This window comes from Psittacula echo (assembly GCF_963264785.1).
Source record: "Psittacula echo genome assembly, chromosome: 16".
NCBI lineage: Eukaryota > Metazoa > Chordata > Aves > Psittaciformes > Psittacidae > Psittacula > Psittacula echo.
Window position 1 is genome coordinate 6,034,647 of NC_137752.1, and position 14,846 is coordinate 6,049,492.

At 50.9% G+C, this 14,846-nt stretch overlaps 2 protein-coding genes across 5 annotated transcripts; both read right to left on the bottom strand.

Moving 5' to 3' along the window:
• Positions 1-111: 111 nt before the first annotated feature.
• ENDOG (endonuclease G) lies at positions 112-2,714 on the bottom strand. Its single transcript, XM_080630401.1, has 4 exons — positions 2,199-2,714; positions 1,619-1,728; positions 678-984; positions 112-248 (listed from the first exon to the last, which is right to left on the bottom strand). Exons 1-3 carry the CDS (start codon positions 2,691-2,693, stop codon positions 699-701), a joined length of 891 nt encoding a protein of 296 aa, XP_080486527.1. The 5' UTR covers positions 2,694-2,714; the 3' UTR covers positions 112-248; positions 678-698.
• A 56-nt stretch (positions 2,715-2,770) lies between these two features.
• TBC1D13 (TBC1 domain family member 13) lies at positions 2,771-14,823 on the bottom strand. 4 transcript variants are annotated; one of them, XM_080630397.1, is made up of 12 exons: positions 14,672-14,823; positions 13,983-14,056; positions 13,362-13,402; positions 12,810-12,871; positions 12,425-12,524; positions 11,097-11,179; positions 10,788-10,947; positions 9,833-10,040; positions 9,220-9,383; positions 7,629-7,789; positions 7,347-7,404; positions 2,771-6,649 (listed from the first exon to the last, which is right to left on the bottom strand). In XM_080630397.1, exons 1-12 carry the CDS (start codon positions 14,674-14,676, stop codon positions 6,584-6,586), a joined length of 1,182 nt encoding a protein of 393 aa, XP_080486523.1. In that variant the 5' UTR covers positions 14,677-14,823; the 3' UTR covers positions 2,771-6,583. The 4 variants fall into 4 exon arrangements, with proteins under 4 accessions (XP_080486523.1, XP_080486522.1, XP_080486524.1 ...); XM_080630396.1 differs by lacking the exon at positions 14,672-14,823 and adding an exon at positions 14,165-14,236 and having other exon boundaries at positions 2,772-6,649; XM_080630398.1 differs by lacking the exon at positions 14,672-14,823 and adding an exon at positions 14,165-14,238 and having other exon boundaries at positions 2,788-6,649; positions 13,661-14,056.
• Between the last annotated feature and the right edge of the window lie 23 nt (positions 14,824-14,846).

Consider the following 14,846-nt stretch of genomic DNA (forward strand, 5'->3'; position numbering starts at 1 on the left):
TGCCAAGAAGTTGTTCCTGTCTCAGCTTGACTTCCCCCCATCCTCCCTTCAGCTCAAGGCTTCATCCTTCCCAACAGCAGGAAGGGCTGGAGCTTCAGTTGGACCTCAGTGCTAAAGCATGTCAGCACAGCTCATTACAGTTTGGCTCCATCTGTGAGGCCTTCAGCTCTGCCTACAGTGAGCTCAAACAGGAAAGCAGCTGGAAAAGTTGGCTCTGTCCTTTCCTCCTCCTGCTGAGATACTTGGACCTTTGGTGAGAGCAGATAAGAGACAACCAATGCTGTGGGTGTTCAAAGCTTTACTGCTAAAAACATCTGACAGAAAACAATCATACAGTCCTTTGGCCACAGAAAGGCAGGAACCTCTCTCCCTTCCTCCCCTACACCCATCTTGCTCCCATCCTTCCCTGCTAAATAGCAGCAACTGAGTAACTTCCCTTTGCGCCTTAATGAGCCATACACAGGAGTAACCTCTCTACTGCAGCTCAGGGGCAAGCTCTAGAGCCCTGCTGCAGGACCTGCCCTGCAGAGTGGCTGCGTGTGCACATTTGTTACCCGGAAGGAGGGGAAGGGTAAAGGGAACATTGGTTTGATTCTCGTTTCCCACATTTAAAACTGCACAAGGAGCTATTATTCCTGTGTAGATGTGACTGCCGTCAGTCCCTTCCCCAGGAGTACCTGGATGTGCTCAGCTGGGGTTCAACGCTTGCTTCCAGCTGTGATGGCTTTCAAGTTACTTGTTCTCTTCAGGATGTTTGGGACAAAGAGGAGCCCTGAGGCTCGCTCAATGCTCTCAATGGGGACCAGGAACCGTTCCAGGGGGATTTTGTCATCCACAGGGCTGTTGGGCATCACATAGGAGCGCAGCTCGATCTCCCCACTCTCCTTTTCCAAGATGAGCACCTTGAAGAAGTGGGTGGGAACAGCCACGTTGTTCTTCCCAATCACCTGGTACTTGACATACATCTTCCCGTCGGCCTCCATCCTGCATCAACAGCAACATCCCACGTTACCTCCTGGTCTGGTGCCACATCCACCCCCCTCAGTACCCCACCAACCCTCCAAAGTGAGCCCCCACCCCACAGCGGGGCACGGAGCAGCCCCGCTCTGCAGTAGGGGTGTAAAAATACAGCTGAAACAGAGCCTATGTGAGGTGAGGCTGCGCTGCGTGAACACTGCCCTGCCCAAACCCCTTCCCCGCTGTCTCAACCCTTCCAAGCTGTTTCCTGCCTCTAAAGAGACTCAGCATGAGACAGCTGCTCCTCAGCACTGCGTGAAGATCCTTGCCAACAAAGTCATGCTTTTAAGTGGAGAAATAGCCCAGAAAATAAAACCTTGGAGCTTTAATCTGCAGGGAAGGGGGCTGCAGTCTCCTCTGTTAATATAATAATCTACTACTTGGATTATTAAGGACTGCAAACAGAAGGGACTTGGTGATGCTGTAGCTCAAGAAACCCCCCCCTTACTCATAGAATAATCAACTGCATGGGAAATACACAACCTGATCCCAAGAGTACCTGCTGAGCTGGGCCTTTGGGAGCAGCTGGGAGGCTGCACCCCTCCCTCAGCCTCCTGTCCTTGCCCAGCACGACAGATCCCAGCTCAGCCCTGGTGCTTACCTGGGCAGGAAAAGGGGTCCTGTGCAGACATAGACATTCTTGTTGTTCCTCGCCAAGCTCCTGCTGTACTTCTCAAGGTTATTCCAGGCATTCTGGTTCAAATGAGGATCCTAGAGACACACCAAGTGACACGGGCAGCGGTCAGTGCTGGGGAGCATCCTCTCTGTTCAGGGTACTAACACCCGCTTTCCTGTACACCCCAAGCACTTTCCAGACGAGATCTCCACCATCACTTCCACTTGGGAAGCTGCACACAGCGAGGTCCTGGTTTGCGCACCCAGGAACAGCGCCCGCTCGCCTCAACCCACCCTTTTCCAAGCATCCTTCTGCCTGTTTAACTGAGCTCCTGGCCCGAGGGACGCGGGCAGAGGTGCCTGCAGGATCGCTGCTGCTGAGCGGAAACACAGCAGCACCGAGAGACTTTGGCCCCTCTGGACCCAGACACCCCCAGGACATCCCCCTTTGCCTGCACCGCACAGCCGGGAAGAGCCGGAGGCGCCCGGAAGCGGTTCCCAGCCCGGAGCAGCGCCTGCCCTTGACCCCGGGCCGGTCCGGCTGCCCCCGTACCGGCGGGCCCTACCTGCGGGGCGATGTTGCTGAGGTAGAACGTGTCCCGCATGGCTTTCTGGCTCCACTTGTGGTTGGCGGCGGCCGCCAGGTGCCCGCGGTCGAAGCCGCTGCCGCGGTAGTCGGCGTTGGTGGCGCGGTGGTACTCGTGCACCGAGTCGTCCTCCTGGAAGTCGCAGGCGGCGCGCTCCGAGGCGCCGCTCAGGGTGTCCCGGTTGAGCTGCTCGATGACCCAGAGCGCGCTGCGGCTCCGCGGGTCGTAGCACAACACGTAGGACTCGCGGCTCCGCAGCTGCGCCAGCCCGGGCAGCCCGTACTTGGTCAGCTCGACCGGCGCCGAGCCCGGCAGCGCGGGCGGCCCGGCCGCCGCCACGGCGGGCACCACGGGCAGGCGGCCCAGCAGCCCCTCCGCCGCATCGCCCCCGGCCCGGCGGCGGGTGAGGGTCGCCCCCAGCCCCGCGCCCAGCGCAAGCGCGGCCCCCGGCAACAGCCACCGGCTCCGCAGCATGGCCGCCGCTGAGTCGTGGGACCCGCCGCTTAAAGGGGCCGCGGCTTTCCCGGGGACTGCAGCGTCACGCACGGGAGCATCGCCCCTTTAAGGAGCTGCCCGTGGGGACACCGCGACCCCGGGCCTCACCGGCGGCGATGGACGCGGCAGCGGCGTGCAGGGAAACCGCTGCATTCGGGCAAAGGGAAGCGGCATCGAAGCGGAGCCGAGAGCGGGGCTCCCCGCTGCAGCGTCCTCGCCTGCAGCAGCGAGAACCGCGAGCTCAGCACCAGCCCGAGGTGTCCGCACAAAGCCACCCGTTTGGGTAAAGGAAGCGTTATAAAAACAGCGTTTAAAAGGAAGGATAAAAGATGGAGGAAGTGTTCTTTGCACCCTGCTCTGGCCATGCGCTCCAGGCAAGGTAAAACAATAAAGTGTTATTTACTCCTTTCTTACAGGGAAAGGGCAGTTTGGAAGAGTGCTCCAGACAGCTACAAGTCACTGACATTCATTCAGGGCAAGGCTTTCCCAAACACCCAAAGCAACCCCAGGCTTTCCTTCCACTCACTGCCAAAGTGTAATCAGGTCACATAATGCAAACTCAAATCAATGTTCTGCCTGACCACTTCATCTCCAGCATCCCGTTGGCTCTACCCTCCCTGGCAAAGCTCCAATGTTTCCCAAAGCCTGACTGCAGCAGGTGCAGGCAGAGCAGACAGAACTCTTCCTCCAGGGAGGGCTCATCCCTCCCCACATCCCACAGTGCCCTGTTTTCCCACCCAGGTGAGGATGGGCTCCCCTGCCTGGCAGCAGTCCTGCCGGTGAGGAACACAGAACAAGAGCTATTTAAACATCTTCTTTAGGCCCCTATAAAGTAAGGGGGCCCCAAGGCACCCCAGATTAGCACCTCCCATCCCAAAGAACTGCTGCTTCAGCCAACCCCTGCTCCTGCAGCACGTCAGGACTGGAATGAATCAGAAGGGGAAGCACCTCAAGGGTGGAGTCATTGTTAGCTGGCCACAAAAGCAAGGAACCAGTAGATAAATACCACCCGACCTCAACAACAGCAAAACATCACCAGAAGCCTTTGAGGAATGAAGCCATGAGGAGATGCAAAAGCTGGTAACAAGTTAAGACTTCGTTTTCTCCACTCAGAAAACCAGGTTTTGTTCTTAAAGAAAGGAGAAAGGCTTGGAATGAGGAACCAGATGTCCCAAGACATTGAAAAATACAGCTCCTTTCAACAGTCTTACCACACAGGAGGGACAAGGAGGATTATAAAACAACTTTTCATGTAAGATCCAGCCTCTCTGGGTGTATTGTTACAATTGCTCCCCAAAGAAGTCCTCAATCAGTCCATAGTCTGGATAAAGCTGGAGAATTTATCCAAAAGCACCTTTCCAGCAGCCAAAGCTCTCATCGCATCCCATTAAACCACTGCAGACTTTAACATCACCCCTAAGCTCTTCAACACCTAGGAAGGGAGAAGACAGCACAGTACCAGTACCCAGTCAGCCACCTACATCTACACCTCCCCAGTGTCTTCCTCTAGGTCAACTTCAGGGCCCAAACATTGCTCTGAAAACATCAGAAGTTCATCTCCAAATACTGCTTTAATCCTGATTTGCCTGCAGCCTTCTCAGGTTATTTTAGGGAGACTTTTAGTTGTCCAGAGCAGGAGCCCTCCTGGATGATCCTGTTAGTGAGAAAATAACAGTGTAAGGGACCCCTGCACTTGCCAGGGGGACCTGAAATGGACAGCCCAAGTATTCGGGGAGGTGAGAGCAGAGCTTGTGTGTGCACAAACACAATGTGAGAAACAGAATGGGAGAAAGCAACAGTGCATTTAGGGCAGTTCTGAGGCAGAAGTGTTTGGAGGGGGTCAAATTTTGTCTAAGAGCTTGACCTTTTCTTTCTACATTTGTGCCTGTCACCTAGCTCTTTGGCCACATGAGATCTGACTACTGGCCCCTCTAGTGCAGGGTACCTATGAGCTGAGACCATGAGATCCCCTGGAATAGCTCAGCAATACAACGCAGAAAGATCCATCTAGTGGTTAGAGCAGGCAGGATGCTTCATCAGACAGCTGTGCTGGTCTATTGGTTCTGTGTTTCTTGGAGGAGAACTCTACTCTCTAGAAATGAGTGCAGCAGAGAGGGATAGTGTTAGCCATAGGTATTAATCATAGATTGTTTTAAGTCTTCAGTTGCTTTTGCTCCACCACAGCAACACTGGGCTGCCCCAGGGTTACCTGAGCATCAACTCAAGAGGCAGAGCTTGCTTACAGATTGCCAATAAGAACAGAGGTACATGCATCAACCTGTCCCCCAGCCTCCCCACACACCTTTGTGACAATTATAGGAGCCTGTAAAGAACTGGCCTTTAGTGAAGGAAATAACACCAGTATAAAAGCTGCAGGCTGACAGCATCCCCCCTGCTAGGGCAATTCTAGGCCATCAGCAGCTTAAGCAGATCTTACAAAGACTGACCTTTAACAAATCAATACCCATAAACACCAAAACCTGCAGTGTCAAACAGCTACACAGAGGTGAGGCAGCACAGCACAGAAAGGAAGGGGAAAGCACACTAGATTAGTGTTCACTCAAGAGCTTCTGCTCCACCCAGGCACCCAGGGTTCTGGCAGTTTCTCCCTCCAAGGATTAGTGTTTCTGATCAGTCTTGTCACGGGTTAGCAGCTCTCCCCATGGTTTGTCTCAGCCGCTGTTCACCTGCTCCACCGTATTGGAAATGCAGTAGTTTTCTCTCTCAGGAGGGACCAGTGTCCAGCTCAGGACTGTGACTCCACCAGGACCTCATGTGATGCCTGTATGTCTACTGGATTACATCAGGAAAGCACTCTTACTTGTAGCTCAGACCTGTACCATGTCTCTTCCTGGCAAGATGTACTGTGAGACAGTATCAAGGTCCCTGTGACCAGAGCTTCTGCAGGGTAACATTATGCAAGCCACTGAGGCAGAACAGCCCAGTGCCATGCCTGTATAAGCCTCTATATACATCTGTCTTCATTGCACGTGTTTAGACACTCATTTCTTGTGTTTCAGAATCTGGATTGTAGCTGGATATGCTCCAGTTCAGAGCCAGGAAAGCAGCATGAGGCCTCCCTGCAGCAACACGCTCCTGCTCTAAGGCTGTGCATAATAAGGCTTGAGTTCAAACTACACTTGACTCATTGATTAAAACCACCACAGTCTGGCTGTCAAGGAGACCATGTTGATAAGGCGATTCTGGATTCAGGCAGTTTCAGTGCATGAAGCCACCAGCTGTAATCATGTCCTCCCACCTTAGCTCATCAAGGTCCCTTTCCCACGCAAAGGGGTCCAAACTGCAGGATGTCAGATGACAATCACCAAAACCTGATGCAGTCTTCTTCTTTACACACCCCAGGGATGGCCAAGCACAGACACAAGGGAGAAGAATCCAGAAGCTGCTTGAATGGCAGGAGGTGTGACTTCATTGGAATACATTCTATTCACAGGAGGAAGATCCTTCTATGCTCACCCACCAAAATCCACTGGACCCTGCCTGTCCCTTCCCAATCAGGAGTTACTCCATGCGTTACTCCCGTGATACAGGAGTCCATCCCTTCAGGGATATGCAAACAGGTTGTTTCTTTCTCCTCAAACTTAAAAGTCATTAAAAAGATACAAAGAACTGCTTTTGGCAGCACAGAAAAAAATCTGGAGTGCAGGACCCAAGTAGATGGGGAAGTAATCAGTCTTTGACCTAATAAATAGAGTAGGAGGAAGTCTTCAAGATGGCCAGTAGCCCAAACATGAAACCTGAAGTCCTGCAGAGACCACGAGGAGCTTTAATGCTCCATGCTGCATGGGGGCATCTCCTGGGATCTGCTGCCACACAGTTTCTATGACACCTTTTGTTAGGCTCATGGACTATTTGGAATCTTGAAGTTCTTTTGCCTTCTTCAAAATCAGATGAACATCAGAGATAGGATAATCCTGTGTTAAAGAAACAAAGTGATGTAAGTGACTGCCCAGCATTTCTGGTACACATTGTTTCACTTAAGTAGGATCAACCTTGGCAAGAGCATTTTTGGCCTATTATAACATATAATGCTATGCTGTTACTCCCTTAACAGCTAATAGTTCCCTGTTTTATAACTGATCAAGCCTCAATACCCTTCAAGAAGGTTTTGTTTTCCTTTTAATTTGTCCTCCAAGGGTACAGCAAGCTGGCATGCTACAAGGGCTATCTTCATGCCAGAAAGCCTTATCAAAGCCAGTATGTTGCACAGCCCAAAGCAGGAACTGGCAGAAACAAAGATCTCCTACTGTGCAGTGCAGGTGTTCTCAACCTTGGCCTCTCACAGATCTCAGAACTAAACAAAAGCCTCTGGCCAACAAATTTAACACTATTACATAAAGTTTCACATCTTTGCTTCCATCTTTTGCAAACCAAAAGGAACCTCTAATCTATGATAATTTCTCTGTAGGACAGAATGGGTGCACAAGCAAAAGATTAGCACTTTCAGTAATGAGCATGCTGTGAGATTTCTGAAGATTCTTCTGCATGCAAACACCAGAAATCTGTATTTCTTTTCAGCCAGGCACACCCTCCCTCACACCATCATCCTCTCACAGGACTATTTTAAGACTCTTTAAATTGACCCCTATGCCCACTATATTCAATCCTTACCTGTAGCAGCCTCATGTTCAGAGTGAAGTCTCCTTCCAGCAACTGATCCCGGATTAGTCTGAAAGATGGAAATTATTCCAGCTACTTCTGACTCCACAAAGGAACTTTAAGGACAGAACACACTGTGCCCTTATAGAGGCTTTCGAAAACATTTCTGCTACCACTATGAACAGTAACTACCACCTATTCACTGGATGCCTTAACATACAGGTACAGAAGACTCCTGGATCCACAGATTTAGGTAAAGGAAGGGAAGAGCAGGAATGCTACCGATGTACTTACGTCAACATGGCACAACAGACGAGCAGAAGAAAATCAAAGCGCTTGTCGTCAGCAAAGAGGGAGTCCCAGATGCGAATGACGTCTGGCAGCAGGAACTCTTGGGACAAGAGCAGTGTCAGCCAGCGGAAGGCAAAGAACTGGGGTTTGATGTTCTGTTCTTGCTGTCAGACATGCATCAGGCAAAGAATGAATATGTGCTCCCAGCCAGTCCCCTACAAGTAAGAGATGCACCCCATGTTTCCATCCCCATCTCCACCCTGGTACTGCTCTAAGCTGCCAACTCATCCTGCAACCCACTGCCTCCTTTGAAGGCTTTCACATTCAAGACAGAGAGAGGTTTTCAATGTAGCCATGCTCCATGTCTACAGCCAAGCCAGAGAAATGCTCCTCTGACCACAACATGAAGCAGAGGAAGCTTTTCTTCCTAAAGGCACCAGTTGTGTTAGTTCCGTTAAACTTGCCAAATAATTCCCATTTGAACAGCATTTTATCTGCAAAGCCACAACCCCCCCCTTTAGCAGAGCACTGTTTTGTCAGGATTTCCTCTCCTTCCCAGAAGCCCTGTATTTAGCAAAAGGTTTACTATCCACAAAAAGAAACAAAGATGGAACAGAGTTCACACTGATGATCACTAAAGCACAGTGTAAACACTTCCAGCCTGAAGCTTTCTTGTTTTCTGCTGTTAAATCCAAGGGACTGCAGGTTTAATCAAGATCAAATAAGTTCAGGATCCTGCTGATATTCTTGAGGACCAGCTGCTGCACAGCCAAGGCCAGCTACTGCCAGCCAAATAGAAGTAGTTTATTTTTTTCCCCACTGAATCAGTCAACGCTGTGGATCATGTCACTGTGTTGACAAAGCATCTTTTGGACTGTAAAAGAAATATATCCTGGTTTTTCTACAGCCAAAAGAGATCAAAGTGTGATCTGGTGAAGGTTCGAGTAACAAAACAACTTCCCCTTCCAAATTCACCCTGGGCTTTCACACCAAATGGACAATACGATCCAAAGATGTTTTCAACAAAAGCTGCCTTCTACATATCTCACACTAAGGCACTCGGGGACCATTGGATGAAGGAGAATGATAGAATTAGGTGGGTGAGAGGATCCAGCTTGCTGGATTTCACTTCTAGAATGATCTCCATGCAGTCCAAGTTAGTGCTATCAGGGGAGTGTGTGCATGGACCGAGGGCTGGTTTTTGTTCGAACTCTACCACAAAACTCATGTTTTGTCTATTAAGTAGAAGAGAGTAAAGACTCCAGCAACGCCTCAAGCCAGGTGACCAGGGATCATGGCCAAGTCACTTTGGACTCACAGCTGGCAGCTCTGCAACAACTATTGTTTGCATTCAGTCAAGCAGGGGAGGAAAGCCTGGCTGTGTCAGCTCACTCTAGGCTTACTCCAAGGAGAGGTTGTTTCAGCTCATAGATAAGGGTCTCTATGCCTTGTAGGCAAAGCCCTTCCCACACTCTCTCAGCCTTTCTATTCAAGCACAGTAACAGTTTAACACAATTGGATGATATTTAAATGCACTACTGAGCTCCACTTCTCACATTCCAACCAAGTCTCAGAGAAACACTTAGCTCCTCACAAGTTTCAAATACAGCTCCACATCTTTTTCCTTCAGGGTAGAGTAGACCTTCTCCATTTTGTAGGTAATACCACACTGAGAATCATCCAGGCTCTTAATGAAGTTGTCCCGAATTTCAGCCATTAGATTGGTAAAGCAGAAAAATGTGTCCGCTTCAGCATGTTCTAGAAAAAGAATTGATTAAAAAAAACATAGAATCACAAGGGAATAAAGGAAGCAGCACTGACAAAGGCACACAGAAATATTCTTGCTCCATAATCTGGTTGCTGTACTGGATTCAAGTAGCAAATCCCGCAAGATCTTGGCTTGCTTGGTTTGGGACAAGACAAGATACTTCTTTTTTTCCTCCCAGCTAGAAGTGTCTACAGAGCCACTGCAGATTCATACCCTGTGTGTAACACAAGGTCTTCGTGACATTGGGTCACAAACCAATTATCTATGCCCAAGAACATGATCAGCTCTCCCCACACCCTCAGAGCTCCTGTGAAGTGATGGGCAAAGTACTGCCATTCTATTCTTGTCAGTTGTTTTAAGAGAACCTCATTCCCAAAGCAGTTCTTTACGTAGAGCACACAGTATAACAGCCATTACTGAGCAGACAAAAGTCTCTCACCTTTCCATTCACTATTAGGATCTGTAGCAAAGGTGTAGTAAAGAGGCCCCACAATTTCATTCATCCCTTGCACATATGCTATCCCAGGGTTCAGCTTGGCATAGATGAACAGGATTCGCTCCACCACTTCCCAGTGAGCTTCACAGCCGTTGGGCAGAACTTCATATTCACTCAGAGCATTAGGTGTTGTTTTAAGAGGGGAGCTCACCTGAAAGCAAGACAAGAGTGGGGCTGACTCAGGATAACCAACTGGCACAGACAGTTTTGTACACGTGACAAGCTTGGCTTTTAATACACATTGGCCCCCAAAAGATTTAGGCAGGTTATACCAAGCAGGGAGGTGTTCACATAAACCAAGACAAGCAACTTGGGAAGCACAAAGGCAGTGAAGTCCTAGTGCTGGGTACCCCTGAAGAACAAAGGAGTCTGTGCAGCAACAGAGAGCTCTCCTCAATCATTGCACCACCTGATCCCACGCAGTAAGAAGCCACAGCAGTTACACTTCTTTGTTAGTAGAAAGAGGAAAAGCATAGATCTGTTGTGGTAACAAGCCACCTTCCCCAACAGCATGTGGCACTTGTGCTGTAAGGCTCAGGACAGAGACAACACATATTTCAGCAGATTCAACTCCAATAAATTACCCCTCCAGTGTTTTGTTCCCATACATAAAGGCATATGTCAAGCATAAAATACTCAAATTTTCCTGCAACTCCAACTTCCTATAGGAGTCAGGAAAAAATAATCTTTAACATTAAACACACCTATAATTCCTTGCTGTCAGGCGTGTCAACTGGTTCCACAAAGCTGTCCAGCCACCAGAACACACAGTGCCTGCTGGGGTATTTGCATAATTCCACTGCACAAGCAGCGAGAAAAAGAGAAGAAAAGCCCAGGAAACAGCCTTCCCTTATCAGCTAAGATGCCTTGCTCCCTGGACAGCCTCCCCGTATCTCACATTTGTGACCCCGCTGCGGTTCCGTGCCACTGTCTGTGACTTGAGCGTTGTCTGCTCCACCCGCTTGCGCAGCGTCTCAAACTCATTCTGGGGGTCCAGGATTAAAAGGCAGGGGTAGTCTGTTGGGCGCTGGAAGAATGCCATGTCAGGGTACAGCCTCCTACGATGGACACAGAAGGAAATCAGGCATAAGAAAAGGAAGTATGAGCCCCATGGAGGCTGGGTTTAATATTAAACTTTGTTTTCAAAGTACAATGTGTTAACCAAAGCACTGGGGTTCAGAGACCTGAGTCATTGTTCCTCACACACCTGACATCTTTATCTATCTGGAGAAGCACTTCGTTATCCTTGAAGTAAGTATTCCATCGGCTGTCAGGATTTGGATTGAGGGGCTGAAGAAACAAACAACAGAAGAACAAGCATGTTTCACATGTATCCAAAACCTCAGTAAATACCCAGTGATTTAACATTCCTGCTGTCCCTCTGTCATCTAGCACCAGCACACTCTTAGCACATCAGGTTTAATTTTTCACTAGCTGTGTTTAAGGTTCTTCACACAGTTTGCAGAGAGTTGTCTAGAGCTTGTGAAACAAGTAAGCATGCAGGTTCACTTACAGAGGCAAAGCCAACATTCTGATCCCTTTTCACCTGTCTCTTAATGACTTTGTTCCAAAATCAGACTCCCTGTCCCATGTCAACAAGATTCCTGATTGCAGCAGATGGTCTTTGTAGTTAGGTTAAGAGTTACCCAGCCATTACTTGAGCATTGGGGTTAGTAGTTACAAATATTCTTCTATCTCAGTTCGAAGAAGGCTGATTAAACATCACCACCATGGCCAGGAAAAAGGAAATACATACTACTATAAACAAACTTTGCTGTATCTGACCAGTTTTCCAATACAAGAAGCACAGATAACAACTAACCAAGAAGATTCAAAGATCACTGTAACCTGCCACAGTTTTACAGACACTAGTTTTACAGCACCAAGGCCTCCGGAGATCACAGCCACACAGATGACTGCATGCTAGCAAAGAAGTTAATGTTCAAGACTGGTCATGGAAGCACTTGTATCATTTTACAGTCTCTTCTGATCAGTTACCTCATTCCCTCCCCCATCACATACACTCGTCAGAGTTTTCAAAGAAGGAAAAGGTGAAGGGATGCAGAAGATGGTTCACTAAAATAAAAGCCAAGCAACAAAACTAGAAGTGAGTCTCCTGCCTTCCATGCCACAGCCCAACTTGCCTCTCCTGTCACTTTTATATCCTCTGTTCAGCTTAGCCTGCTCTGAGCCCACCATGGACCTGACTTCCCAGGAAAGTGTTTCTTTGCCAGAGGTACCTCTTGTGAGCCTCTCCCTAGGAGACCCTAGAGCAGCTAGCCCCAGAGGAGGCTAGAAGGGACATGCATAGCTGAAAACAGCTCTCTTCAGAACTATTGGTGCTTTGCCAATAATTCACACAGAAGGCTACTAAGACACAAGTGCCAGGCTGGTACTTAGGAACAATCTCTCCTGTTTCTAGCAAGGCAAACCAGTTGAGAACAGAGCCAAAACCAGCCCAGGGGTCCAGAATCCAGAATTACTGTTTATAATACTGAGCAGTTTTCTGCAGCACAAAGGCTTAACAACACTTACATGATCTTCTAAGGTTACATCTTCCCTTGAAACACCCAGGTTGGCTTTGGCAATCCCAGGCTGGATAATCATTTCCTTGAGAAACTGGGAATACAGATCCCTTTAGGAGGAAAAGAGGAAGTTGCAATGAAGCAGAAGATTACGTCAGTGAAGCACCAGACTGAGGTCGAACAGATCTCTCTGCACCACTCTGCTCAGCCAGAGGGCATTTGATTTTCTCTTCAGTTGAGTTTAGCTGAAGAGGTCAATCCACCCATCAGTCTACAGAACAGTACATTCCACACAAGAACAATTCTTTCTGTGAAGGTACTTAATTATTTAAGGAACTATTCTCCCTCTCTGCAGATATCTTTAGAAACAAAGGGGCAAGCAGCAATGTTCTCACCTCTGTTTCTTCAGCAAAGAGCTCCATAAGGCTTTCTCTAAAGGGAGGTAGTTCAGGAGTATCTGTACAGAAGACAGACAGACACAGAAATAAGTATTTGCAGACTGAGCTGTTCTACCTGAAAGATGAGCAAACCAAACACAGTGGCTACAACGGGCTCGTTGAAAACATTGTCAGCTTTCTCCAGAGAGCCCAGTACTTTGCCAAGAAACAGCCAAGGATATTTCAGGGACTGGTTTTCAACACAGGCCCGTCTGTAGGGTTGATCAATAGCTAACCTGACCGAATGCACTCCTAGCTTAATACTGAGAGCTGTTCTCATGCAAAAGAGCTGTCAGCCACTTTCTATTGTCCAAAGTGATGGCAGCCCTGTGTCAGTAAATGCTGCTGTGAGTGTGCCAGTGCTGAGCTTCACAAAGTACTCGATTTTGAGTGGTTTTTCAGCTCTAGATTGCTTTGTTCATAATTTCAAGTGCCAACAAAATACCACGTGTACTTCAGCAACCCAAAGCCCCACTCACAAGAAACAGAAGCACCCCAAGCAAAACTCACCTTCCAGCACAGGCAGCGCAGCCCACCATCAAAGGGAATTCCTGTGGAACATCAGACAAAGGAACAGCTCCGTTAACCCCGGTCTCCTGGTGGCGGTTTGCTAATGCCACCACACAAACAGGCAAGGCAGCACTTTCCCTTCCCGGGGGGCAAGAAGTTTCCACGGGGACGCGATGGGGCTTTACACGGTACCACAGTGCCGGGGCCTCCCACGGGGTTGGGAGGGTTCCTGCGGGTGTTGGGAGCAGAAAGATGGGGACGCGCAGGTGATGGCCAGAGGCGATGAAACCCACAAGTACCTCAGCGAAGGGGAAGGGAGGGTTTGCCTGGAAGTCTGTGGCTGTGTTCAGAGGCCGGCTGGGGACCGCTGCGGCCTGACTGGAGCTTGGGCTTGAAAACACACCCGGCAGCCGCGGTATGCAACCCCCACCGCTTCACGGCGGCAATGGGAGCGGGTTAACTCGCGGTAGCTGAGGGGACCGTCACCCGCCACACACCCCGGGGCCTGACAACCCGTTCCGAGCCCCGCGGGGACGGCCCCAGCCCCGGGCCACCACCGGAGGGACCTTCCCCAAGGCTGAGGCCGTGCCCTCGCCTTCCTCCTTCGGCCGGGCCGCTCACCGCTGAAGCACAGGTCGCGGAGCTTGGCCAACGCCACAGTGGGTTCGCCGAGCACCTCTTGGAAGTCCGCGATCCTGAGGGAAACGGAGCCGCGGCCATTATAACGCGTGTTACAGACACCCCCCATAGACCCCCACCGACGCCACAGCACCCTCCCGCCGCGGCAGAGCCCCAATACCGACCTGCTCCGGTGTAACCGCGACATGGCGGCCCCCGCACCCCTGCCCCGCGCGCCGCATAAGCGCTCCGGCTGGAAACCCTGCCCGGGGGGGGGGGTGGGACCGGGAGACCCCACGCCTCCGACCCCTCCCACCGCTCCACGGAGGTCCCGCCCATGTGGGGAGCGGGCGTGACCGTGAGCCCTGAGCCCCGCCCCGCGGCGCGATCGTGCCCGCGGTTCCCTCTTCCCCGGGCGGTCCCGGGTCCCTCAGCGGGCAGCGGCTCTGCCGCGGGCTGTGCCCTCTCACAGGGCCCAGCGGGCAGGGCTGGGGTCCCCCCCTGCGGTGTCAGCCCCAGAAACGACCCCGTGGGTAGGCGCTGAGGTACCGAGGTCAAAGCCCGGTGCCCGCGTCCCGGTTCACGCCCGCGGAACCCCCGGGTGGCCTCAGCCACATGGGGCAGTGGGGACCGGGGAGCCTCGGGCCGCCTCTGCTCCGCGAACGCCCGTGTGGTGACGCCCCCGCGCTCACGCCATGCAGCGGCGCGGTGATGTCACCGCAGTGCGTGCCGCTGCCGTGACGTCCCCACCGTCGCGCCCCGTGAGGTCACGGTGCGTGCGGGAGAGCCGGGGCTGCCCGGCCACCGGCGGGCACGGCTCGAGCGTTCCGGGCTGGCCGCGGTTTCCGGGAGGGGAAAGCGGAGGCG